At 46.2% G+C, this 12,009-nt stretch overlaps 1 protein-coding gene across 1 annotated transcript in view; it reads right to left on the minus strand.

Moving 5' to 3' along the window:
* Window positions 1-1,889: 1,889 nt before the first annotated feature.
* The window catches only part of LOC105021841 (calcium-independent phospholipase A2-gamma), a 32,945-nt gene continuing 22,825 nt past the window's right edge, over window positions 1,890-12,009 (minus strand). Inside the window, exons 9-10 of the mRNA XM_013138940.3 lie at window positions 8,100-8,295; window positions 1,890-4,379 (exon numbers count right to left, since the gene is read on the minus strand). Of these exons, the coding sequence (XP_012994394.3) occupies window positions 4,102-4,379; window positions 8,100-8,295 (474 nt within the window). The 3' untranslated portion in view covers window positions 1,890-4,101. The remainder of the gene's footprint in view (window positions 4,380-8,099; window positions 8,296-12,009) is intronic.

A 12,009-nucleotide genomic window follows, 5' to 3' on the forward strand; every position in this document is an offset into this window, starting at 1 on the left:
GGCTACAGAGGTAACAATCGATTTGTCACCGTTGCTGTCCAACAACATTTCTGTTACTGGTCACATGCTCTGACTGCCAGGCTACCCACCGGCCCAACACCGGAGGATTGGGGGCTGCGTCTCCGCCCTCCCAGGGCTAATGTCTCAGGGGTATGAGATCCGGTGTCTGGGCAGAGCCTGGCCCACTCATCTCATGTCTCCTCTTCCTGCTCGCCTAGGCGACGCAGCCGTCGTAAGTTACCTTCAAACACACTTAGTCTCTTGCTCACACTCACACACGGACAGGCAGACGAAGCAGCTGGTGGCCCCTTGTGTTTCGTCAGTTATGTAAGGGTGTATAAATAATGATGAATCTGTCCTAAGCCCAGAGGAAATCCAGTAACACAGGGTGAATGTGTAGGCATCAGCATGTATTTATAATCCAGCGGGGTTGATAGGTAGCGCTGCGTGAAACGCGAATAAAAGGGAACCAGTCACATAACCCTCGGTGCGAAAAGCCAGACGTCGCAAACCAAGTCATTGGTTCAGAAGACGAAATAAGAGTGACAACAGATCTTGTACCTAATCTTGTTTACCAAGGCTTTCGTCTGAACGCACTGCGCTCAATAGCCTTGGGGCAAGGTAAAGAATCCATCCTTCATTCTGGACGGACACGTAACCCGTGAACAGAAAAAAAAACACTGAAAAGACAGCAATTATGTAAAATCTATATTAACGAGGGAAGGAGAGCCAGTGTTTCAGGGATGCCTTTTAATTGGTCAGTATATACACACACACACTCCTTCCATGAGTGGAATCAGCAGAATGGGTATAATTAAACAAATCTCACAGTCAAAATCCCCATCCATTTTAGCTGCACTCCCTCAGGACTGATAAACACAATAATTATCACCCTGACAATCCATTCTCTGAATCCAGCTCTTATTTTCCTCAGGTTTCAGACTAGTGCAGATCTAGAATCATTTACATTGCTTGGATCCTAATTAAACTACATGAGGAACTGATGGTAGATCAGCAGGCCAACTCTGATATACTGGTTGCTGAGTGAGGTCAACAGTACTGTAACAGACTTTGGGCAGAATCAGCAGATGCCTATAACTGAACAGAATGATAATTCATAATACAATACAGTCCGTCAGGAACACTCGCATCAGACTACATAACATGGTGGAGGAGATACACTGCTCAAAGAAATTAAAGGAACACGCAATCATCACAGTAACACCAAGTCAATTAAACCTCAGGGATGTCAATCTGTCCAGTTAGGAAGCATAAGCAATTGTGAACTAATGTTGCCTGTTTTGGTGCAAATGAAAGTGACAACAGGTGCACTGGAGAGGGAACAGCAAGACATCCCCGAAAGAGAATGGTTTTGCAGGTGGTGGCCACAGAAAATTGCTCTTTCCTTATCCATATGTAGTGTCCTTGTCACTACAGGTAGCATGAGGTGGTACATGCAGCCCATTCAGGCAGTCCAGCTCCTTCCAGGATGGCACATCCATACAAGCCGTCGCAAGAAGGTTTTCTGTATCTCCCAGAACAAGCTCAAGAGCATGGAGGAGATACCAGGAGACAGGCGGTTGCATGAGGAGAGCTGGGCAGGGTCACAGAAGGGAATCAACACAGCAGCAGGACCGGTATTTGCTCCTTTGTGAGGAGGAAAAGGAGGAGCACTGCCAGAGCCCTGGGGGGGGTCACACACACTACTGAGTCACATTATGAGTTGACGTGATGAAAATGGGAAGTTGTGAACAGCCTGTGATTTCAGTTGTTCTCTTTGATTTTCCGTGCGAGTTTGAATCCAGCCCTCAGTCGGTTGGTGATGTTGGTTTCCACTGACAGTGGTTACGTCATTTTGTGCTCAAGGAATTTTCACAATGTACAGTAAAGATTTTAAACTTTTATTTAATTTGTTCATCCAGACCCACTGTGTTTTAATACCCACCCAAGCTGCCTTGAAGTGCTGTTACCCAGTAGATCTATTCTAAACTACTCCCAAAAAATTAAGGGAACATTTAAGTTGCCCTTGGAAAGCCAGTCTTGCCTCCCTGGAGTAACAGATGGGCAGGATTTGCACTTCTGGGACGAATATATTGGTTCCATTCCAGTAGGCAAGCTCAGACAAGAACAGATAGCTTTTAAATTGGGTTTCTAATAGTAGTCAATCCCAGCTCTGTTAGAAAATGGTATGTTGAAGATGGGAAAGATGCTTTTACACGTTATAGTGGATACATAACAGCAAGTAAATGACACAACAATCATCTCATTAACCTGAGCAAAAAATAAAACATATTCAAAATAAAAATTGGATCTACACCAAATATAACACAGTATTCTTCATTCTGGTTAATTCAAGAGGGTTTTCAATCCACAACAGCATTAGTAAGTAGTAATACATATTGCTCAGTCTTTATATCACTGTGTATTTCTGAAATCAGACACAGAGACAGTTAAGTGCTCACACACAAATCTGGATTGGCAGCTGCAGTCCTACTAGCCAGGTCAGTGTTTTTCATTCTAAAAACGATGGGACATTGCTTATGAACATTTTATACAGCATACATCCACTACATTACAACCTCATGCATGAGACGACATCAGCAGCAATGATAAAATGATCCAAACCAAGGACTTCGATCTGCATTGGTGCTAAAGTACAAGACAAATGACCACTGTAGGAATATGTGAGCCGAATTGTCTTTCTGAGGCGGGTGTTCAAGTAAAACCCTAAAATGAAAACACTGGACGTGACAACCAATAATCATTTTAAAAGCCTTTTTAAACTGTTCTGGTTTATAGATCCTCCCAATAACAACTGACTGGTGGCAGATTGTGTTCAAGTCAGTTAAAGTTAAAACAAAAAACATTCAATCAAAATGTAGGTGCAAAGATAATCAATAAAGTGTGAGGAATATTTTTCACCCAGAAATTTGTGGAAAACAAACTGGTCAGTCAAACAGTGATCAGAAGATAATGTTAGAACACTCAGTCCACAGAGGAAAGATGTTAGAAGAACAGTCAGTCCACATCAGAAAGATGTTAGAACAGTCAGTCCACAGAGGAAAGATGTTAGAAGAACAGTCAGTCCACATCAGAAATATGTTAGAACAGTCAGTCCACAGCAGAAAGATGTTAGAACAGTCAGTCTACAGAGGAAAGATGTTAGAAGAACAGTCAGTTCACAGCAGAAAGATGTTAGAACAGTCAGTCCACAGCAGAAAGATGTTAGAACAGTCAGTCCACATAAGACAGATGATGTTAATATCTGTCAACAATAGCGCCCTCTTCCATGTATTGAGCACTAGTTATGAGCAGAGCCCCTGGACAAAACAATCATGCTGTGGCCACAGTTCTCCCATATAGCTCAAAAAGGCTAAATGTTATTGTATTGTAGTGTAATTGTATTGTAATTCCTTTTTAATGTAATTGTATTGTATTGCTTAAAAAAATCCAAAATTCCACTTAAAATGTCAGACATAACCTTACGCAATGTTTTTTCAACACAGACAAAAAAAAGCATTCTTTATAACCCACACAATACTTCATGTTTGCTGTTGCTGCCAATCCATTTTTCTGACGAAACAAAGTGGCTCAAAGACCCTACATGTGTAGTGAAGATGCCATTTGGAAGACAGTGCAAGGCTGCATTGAGTCTTGGCCAGTTTGTAGCATGTTCCCCGCTCTCACGCATGACTGACAAGAGACAGGTGGACCATGACTTCCTCCACAGAAACACTGACAATTAGGGGGACGAACTACCATTCAGACACAGTCACAGTAAAAACAGTGTGCTAATGTGTTGGGGGGGGACACCACGGTTGAGAACAGCCCCATTAAAGCCCATGGGGTAGGATGGTGTGATGACTGTGTTTTGGGGTGCCTTACCGTCTGCATTCACAAACTGTATCACCAGAGTGAACATGTTTACTGTGTGTCCTATTTTAGCCCTGAAGGAGTCGTAGTTCCACACACACACGACAGTGAATGTCTGACACTATCTGCAATACACATAATATAATCTATGGTTGGATGTATGGATTCCATGTCAGAAGAGAGTTTAGTTTCAGGTAGTGTTTGTTGTGTGGTCAAGCTTTCGCCTCCCTACAGCTTGGAGCTGAACCCTGGGATACCGTCGTACATGTCTGCTTTGAGCTTGGCCCAGTCGGCCAGCCTCTGGGCTGGACTCTTCCCCTGGGCTAGGATCCGGGCGGCCTTCTGCAGCTTCTCCTGGTTGCGGTCCAGATAACGGAGGCCCTCGGCCTGCAGGAGGTTCAGCTTCTCCCCACGACTCTCGTCCAGGGCGATGTCCTCGTTCATGTAGGGGTTGAAGCGGAAGTAAGTATCAGGGGGCAGGAGTGCGTCCAGCATGACATGGACCTCTGGGGAAGGAGAGGACGGGGAAGGTCAAAACAAGGACACCGACAGGACACACAACAACTGTCTCCTCTCAAAAAAATGAAATTCTTTGCTTTTTAGTTGGTCTCAGTCGATCAGGAACTGTACTGATGCCTTTCAGCTGTCCCTGTTTCCCCGGGGTATAAATATGAGGCCTCACGTATTGCAAAATCCCCTGCGTAAATCTAAAGAGCTTTTAGCTCAAAGGAGACAGATGGTTGTTGACCAGCAAAAGATCAAGTTAAGGATTTGAAGAAACACATTAACCGTTGAAAATACCACTAAGCACAGTCAATAATAAACCAAAACTTTTATATGTCTGGAACAGTTGCAAATTCTCCAAGAGGGCGTCACACGCATATTGCCTCAACGCACATCAAGGAAGATGGTGAGAGGCAAAGAAAGATGCAAGGACGACAGTTTCAGAACTGTACAGTCGAGTGGAAAACTGTACAGTCACCCTGTCAACAAGCTCTTTGGAAGGGTTGCATGGAAGAAGTACTTAACGAGCCCAACTCACAAATTGCAAGATATAAGTATCCAAGCGTTATTGTGTGTTGTGGTCAGTTGAGACAAATTGCCTTGCACACCAGCGGCATGTTTGGGCTGTGAAGAAATGCACCTGATACCCACATTATATTAGGGGGGTGGATCATTTATGCTTTGGGACTATTTTGCTGTAAGTGGTACAAGGGCTGTTGTTAAGATCAATGGGCTAATAAATTCCACTAAATACCACGATATTTCAGCCCAAAACATAGTTGCTGCAGAAATTGTTGCGTGACCTTAGAATCAGTAAAATGGCCATCTCAGTCTTCGGACTTGAATCTAACAGTAAACCTGTGGTCTGAATTGAAGAAGGCAGTCCACAAGCACAAACCTAAGACTATCAAGGATCTTGAAATGTGCTGTAAGGAGGGGTGGTCCAAGGTCCTTCAAAAGTGTGAGCCAACCGTGTCAGACTTAAAAGGAAGAGGCTCAGTGCTGCAAGTTCTGTGAGTCTTAGTTCAGAAGCACAGACACGTTCCATTATAGTACATAGTAGCTGCATTATTAAATTCGACTTTATAAAATGACTTACGTAGAGACTCAGTATATGGTAGGTCTCAACCAAGGTTCTGTTTATTTTTAGTGTTTCAGATTTCAGTGATCTTACTAAAATAAACTCCATGTTCTTAAGAAACATGATTTATTCTTTGCCCATTGGAAGTAATAACACAAGCAGTACAATTTTTATATTTTCTTTTGCCTAATTGTTGTTTTGACCAATCAGATATGCTCTGGAAAAAAAATCTGATGTGAACTGGCCACTGCCTTGCAGTACACCAGGAGTTTGAATCCTAGTTGCATATGGCAGCGCAAAATGGGTTGCTGTAAGATGACAGTGGCTGGAAGTCACCTCGATGAAGCAAGGAGATGTGTGAGATGGACTTCATTAAAACAGGGCAGGAGAAAACAGGATTAGGGACTGACTAGTACCAGTGTTATAGTACCGGGTTGGTTTGTGAAAGCTGTCATGGCTAGTACCAGTGTTGTAGTACCAGGTTGGTTTGTGAAAGCTGTCATGGCCAGTACCAGTGTTGTAGTACCAGGTTGGTTTGTGAAAGCTGTCATGACCAGTACCAGTGTTGTAGTACCAGGTTGGTTTGTGAAAGCTGTCATGGCCAGTACCAGTGTTGTAGTACCAGGTTGGTTTGTGAAAGCTGTCATGGCTAGTACCAGTGTTGTAGTACCGGGTTGGTTTGTGAAAGCTGTCATGGCTAGTACCAGTGTTGTAGTACCGGTTTGGTTTGTGAAAGCTGTCATGGCTAGTACCAGTGTTGTAGTACCGGGTTGGTTTATGAAAGCTGTCATGGCTAGTACCAGTGTTGTAGTACCGGGTTGGTTTGTGAAAGCTGTCATGGCTAGTACCAGTGTTGTAGTACCGGTTTGGTTTGTGAAAGCTGTCATGGCTAGTACCAGTGTTGTAGTACCGGGTTGGTTTAAGAAAGCTGTCATGGCTAGTACCAGTGTTGTAGTACCGGTTTGGTTTGTGAAAGCTGTCATGGCTAGTACCAGTGTTGTTGTACCGGGTTGGTTTGTGAAAGCTGTCATGGCTAGTACCAGTGTTGTAGTACGGGGCTCGTCTTCAGGGACAGTCCTGTGTAGCACCAGGGCTGCAATGTTCCAGAAGCTGCGAGGCTGCTCCTATAGTTTGGGATTAATCTCCCCTCTTCCTGTCCCACTAATCAGAGCAGTTATTTATACCCACAGATTAAAAAAATATATAAAAAAATTCACGCAGTGGTTTTCCTTTTCAAAAAAGCCTCCTCAGCTGCATGGCCCTGCTGCCTCCTCACCTCTCTGTCTACGCGCCCCCCCCCCCCCGCCCCGCCTCCTCACCTCTCGGTCTATGTGCCCCACCTGCCTCCTCACCTCTCTGCCTACGCGCCCCCCCCCCGCCTCCTCACCTCTCTGCCTACGCGCCCCCCCCCCACCCGCCTCCTCACCTCTCGGTCTACATGCCCCCCCCCACCTCCTCACCTCTCTGCCTACGCACCCCCCCCCCCACCCGCCTCCTCACCTCTCGGTCTACATGCCCCCCCGCCTCCTCACCTCTCGGTCTACGTGCCCCCCCGCCTCCTCACCTCTCTGCCTACGCCCTCCCCCCCCGCCTCCTCACCTCTCTGCTCCTCACCTCCTCACCTCTCCGCCTCCTCACCTCTCTGCTTTCAGCCTGCGGTAGTGTTCAGCCTGCAGTAGTGTTCAGTCTTTGGTAATGTGCCAACACAAGGCTGGTTTGGAGTGTTTGTTTACCGTTCCAGGCAGTTAGTTCATTTGCAACCACCGCCAAGTAGATGTGGAATCATCATGGGGCTGTGGTGGGATGCAAGCTGTGTTACTGTCACCACAAACAGCATTTCATTCAGCCACTGAGGAAATGTGTCGAGAATCAAAGTGATCATTAGAATGTAGTTAGACCGGGGGGTTAACATTCCCTCAAATGCAAAGCAACGCAGAGGCCGAAGACTGATCCTCAACCATTTTGCCCTATTAGGTTAGGTAGAATACCTTTTTTCTGTCATGTGATGGAATCAAAACCATACCGTCAGCCCCTTCCAAAACCATACCGTCAGCCCCTTCCAAAGGCACCGAGACTAACCCCTGAGCCACATAGTCTGTGATGTTATAGGCAGAGCCAGAGCAAATCGGAGTAGGACTCTATTGACAGCAGCCCACGAGCTCATGCCATTTTCAGATTAGAGTTGAGATCAAATCACACGCAGCAGTTTTCCAAGAATTGGGTATTCCAAGCAGGAAGCCCAGTTATATGTCAAGTGTTGGTCAGCAATTGGGAAGACCAACACAAAATGCCAGGCCAACGAGTGGAGAAGTCTTCTTAATGACAGTTGGGTAAAAAGCTTGTTTTTGTCTTGAAGACCAAGTGTTAAGTCACAGGGTTTTACTGGCATAATGTTCAGCAGAGAACAGCCAACAATGTGTAATTCTATGCAGGCCCCATAATAATAAAAATACTAACTACACATTAAAGAATCTTCACTTTTGCATCATACAACCGCATTCAATTTAGAGTAACATGTTTGGGCCATTGTGTTAAGTAACAATAATTCATGTCAAGCACTTAACTATAAACAAAAACAAAAGACTAGAGGATGTTCTCCTATAAACCGCTCGGAAGAAGCAGCAGACAGACACCAGCTCACCCTCTGTGTCGGTGGCAGAGCTGATGACGTTGGTGAGCTTGGTCTTCAGACTGGTGTAGGTGGTGTTGTTCTTGCCGGCAGTCTCCACACGGCCCGTCCCCAGGGACACCACACACTGCACCGGCGTGTCGGGCCACAGGCACTTACACTCATGGATGGCCAACGCTGTGGGGTTGTTAATGAGAAGACCTCCGTCCTGGAGGGGGGGAGGAGGGGGGGGGGGGGGGGCAGAGAGTGAGGAAGGGAGAGAGCGGAGCGCCGTTCCATTTAATGCTCACCTAAAGGAGGAGCGATTTGCAAACCTTCTACAGCAAACACAAACAGACCCCACAGAGCCTCGAGACAACCACAAAGATCCAACCAGATCATGAGAATAACAACAAGAGGACCAGTGGACAAACAGGAAAAAAACTGAGGGAACTGGAAGCCGACCTTTCCCTAAACAGAAGGTACACAGCGGTAGAAGAACTGACGAGTCTGATAGACCGATTTAAGAAAATCCATAACTATGTAAAGACTCAGTGAGCACGGCCTTGCTCTGGGAAGCCATCCGCAGACCAGGCTCCCAAGAGAAGGCAGGCTAAGTGCACAATGAGATGGAATTGAGAGAGAAGAGAGACATAAAGGCTTTGATGTGCAGTTTAAAATGTAAACGGTATGGATTAAGTTATATTCCAGCATTCGGTAACATTGTATATATATAATACATTGTTGACCCAATGTAAATTCATTTAAACATTTTTGTTATTGCTGCAGTTTGGAAAGCAGGAGAAACGATGTCGATACACTAACACTACTGTCACGGTACAGCTTGTAGTTTCAACATCCACAGAGCAGAGCTCCATTAATGTTCCTTTTCTTTCTCATTTGGTTCGGCTATGAAGCCCCCACCCAACCTGCATCAGTCTACCCGGGGCGGGGGTGTTCAATAAGCATAAGGCTGGGGTGCCGGGGCGGACTGGGGGAGGACCCGCGGCAGGGGGAGGTCCCCGGGATTGGCTACAGGATCAAACACAGAGGGGCCGCTTGTCATTAGGGAGTCCAGCCTGGTGGGGGGGGGGGGTAGACCTTGGGGGTCTGGGGTGCCTAGATAGGGACTCTCTGTAGGGGAGTGTGTGTGTGTGTGTGTGTGTATTTTTTTAATAAATATATTTGGTAATCACAGATATAGCCAGGCCTTCAACAGAGCAATCTTCACACGCCACTAACAGGCAGCCCAACGTAGCAGAATGAGAAAGAAGCTCCCTGCTCAAATCAATGTCATCATGTCAGAGAGCACGGCATGATCTCAGGGCAGGCTGCTGCCCAGCCTATCAGCATGCAGGGCTGTTAATCATCCAGGAAGCTGGGCTGAGAAATCGTCAGTGCTACAAGGTTCCCGATAAAAAGAAATGAAAGAAAGAGGGAATTGGATACGGGAGCATGATGGGGACGCTGGCACAGAACTAGACAGAGGAGGCTTGGCAGCATGGTCACCCAATGAGCTGTGTGATACCGGACCGTTAACATCACCGCCCCGGCAAATGGGAACAAAAGCGTGAACGGCACTGAGGAATTGCAGGACACGTGACAAAATCTCAATTACCAAGGGAAAGAGGGTTTAAAAAAAAAAGTATTTAGCGTAAGCTGATATGGTGGCACGGTGGTTGGCAGTTCAAAATGAAGGGGTAAAATTAGCTTTTTGTTCAAAAAGGAGTGTTTGATCTTTAAAGTGGAAATGGCGGTGTCATTTTAATTCACACTGGCTCATATTCTCAGGGCTGGAGGGAAAACACTAATTGTAGCTTACTAATCATTTCATAGTTGCTCTACAGCTAGAGGTTCTGGGCCAGTATTAAGGACGCTTCTGTTTGTTCGTGTAGCTCAATTGGTATGGCACTCAACCTCAGGGTTGCGGATTTCATTTCCACTAGGGGGCGGTATGACGAAGTATTCAAATTCACGCACACGTCACTCAGGATTAGAGCGGCAAAAACCTGCCACTTTTCAAAAGATTCTGTTTTCTTTTCCGAAAAACACTGTTTAAAGATTTCCAGAGTAATTATTCAATAAGTAGAAAACTGGACATTTGGGAAATGTTAATGATACAAAAAGAAAAATGATATATTTAAAATGTGTTATGAGGCTCTCCATGTCATTCACAGATACAATTCCAACAGTGCCACTTTGGGAACTGCTCAACTGGTTCCATTGTAACAGGCAAGGCGGTTAAGCAGACTGAAATTACAGTGAATTCAAAAGGATTTCAAATAGCACCTGAACCCGTGTCTGCCATTCGCACGGCAAACTTTAATCCGATCTTGGCGGCACACAAAAAGCTTTCATCTCCGGTCACAAAGAAAAGAAAGTAATGGCCAGCCCACAGTCCTTTGCCACTCAGAAACATAGAGGTGCTGAGGCGGTATTGAACAACCCAGACACATCAATCTGTACCTGTGGGGCCAGTGTCTGGTCTAACAGTCCCAAAAACTAACCACTGGTGTGTGTTAGTGTGTGTGTGTGTGTGTGTGGGGGGGGGGGGGGGGGGGGGGGGGGGTATCAATCTAATGTGGTAGAGTGTTGGAAATAATGCTTCAACCAGCAGCAATACACTGTGATTGGTCAAGCAAACCACCCACCCCAGCTGGAACAAAACCGCTCGGCGCTTTTCTCCACCAGCACCACAGATAGTGACTGGGTTTCCTTCCCTCAGAGGCATCAGGGCTGGGGTATGGACTTAGCCATGGAGGCTTCTTCCCCCAGACAGACCGGGGGTCAGCTTTCAAACAGCACGGAGCACAATGCCTTCCACTCACCAACGGACACACAATCCGCCAGAGAACAGTCACTCTATATGCTACAGTTTGTCTCCGAGAACGCACGTGTTGAATCACCAAAAAACGAAAAAAATGAAAAAACATTTGTGTTGTGTATTCCAAATGGCATCCTATTCCACACATGGTGAACTCATTCTGACGAGGGGCCTACAGAGATGTCACTAAACGTAGGGGACTGGGTGCCGTTGATCACACACAGCCAGTCTGCTTCTAGACACTGAAGAGAATGAAGGGGCTCCATGGGCCCAGTATGTGGTCGTCATAGGTCAGGACTGGAAGGCTGGTTTCCAAACACTGGCTGGCTCACTGTGGTACTTCTGGCGTAATACATAATTCAGGAACTCATTAGCATTCTGTCATCTCTCTCTCTTCATCTACATCTGTCAGAGACCAATACGCTTCCAAGGGGGAGATGGCGCAAACTCCAGACCGATGGAAACAAGTTGGCACCTTCTGACACAAAATGGTATCATCAAAGGCTGCGCGGCGCTGCTCGGAGGCTTTTGGGGAAGGCCCACACTCACACACACACACGCCCGCCGGCCCAAACGCACACACACAGTCTGCTTTTCTTCGCCAACTGATCACCACACTGAAGCACGGTATGAGGTCATTCGGGTGCACTTTTCATCAGAGATGCATACTTGGAAAGCTTATAGGCTACAGCCGGACGGATGCCAACTTCTCACAGAAAGGGTCTCTTCAGGACAAGGGAAGAATTTGGACTGGACGATTAAGTTAGAAACAACAATGTACTCGCGGTCACCAAACTGCAAAATATTATCTGGCCAGGCAGAACGTCTGCGGCACAAGCTTCCCATCCACCACTCAGCATGATACAGGTCAGGGGTCACTTCCTGTCATAGGGATTCAGAGCAATAACGCTCCTTTCAGCCCAACGTCTCGATCCCTTGGCCAATGTCTGCCTTGATGGTGGCTCCCAAAGGGTCAACATATCCACTTTGGGGTTGAGGGGGACAGCCCCACACTATACAGGATGTTTCACAGAGTTTAAACCCAGACATACTCAGGGTCAAACTGCAATTGAAATATTGAAGAAAGGCTCAGAAAGACAACTTAGCAGCCCATGAAAG

This window comes from Esox lucius, chromosome 19 (genome assembly GCF_011004845.1).
Source record: "Esox lucius isolate fEsoLuc1 chromosome 19, fEsoLuc1.pri, whole genome shotgun sequence".
Taxonomy (NCBI): Eukaryota; Metazoa; Chordata; class Actinopteri; order Esociformes; family Esocidae; genus Esox; species Esox lucius.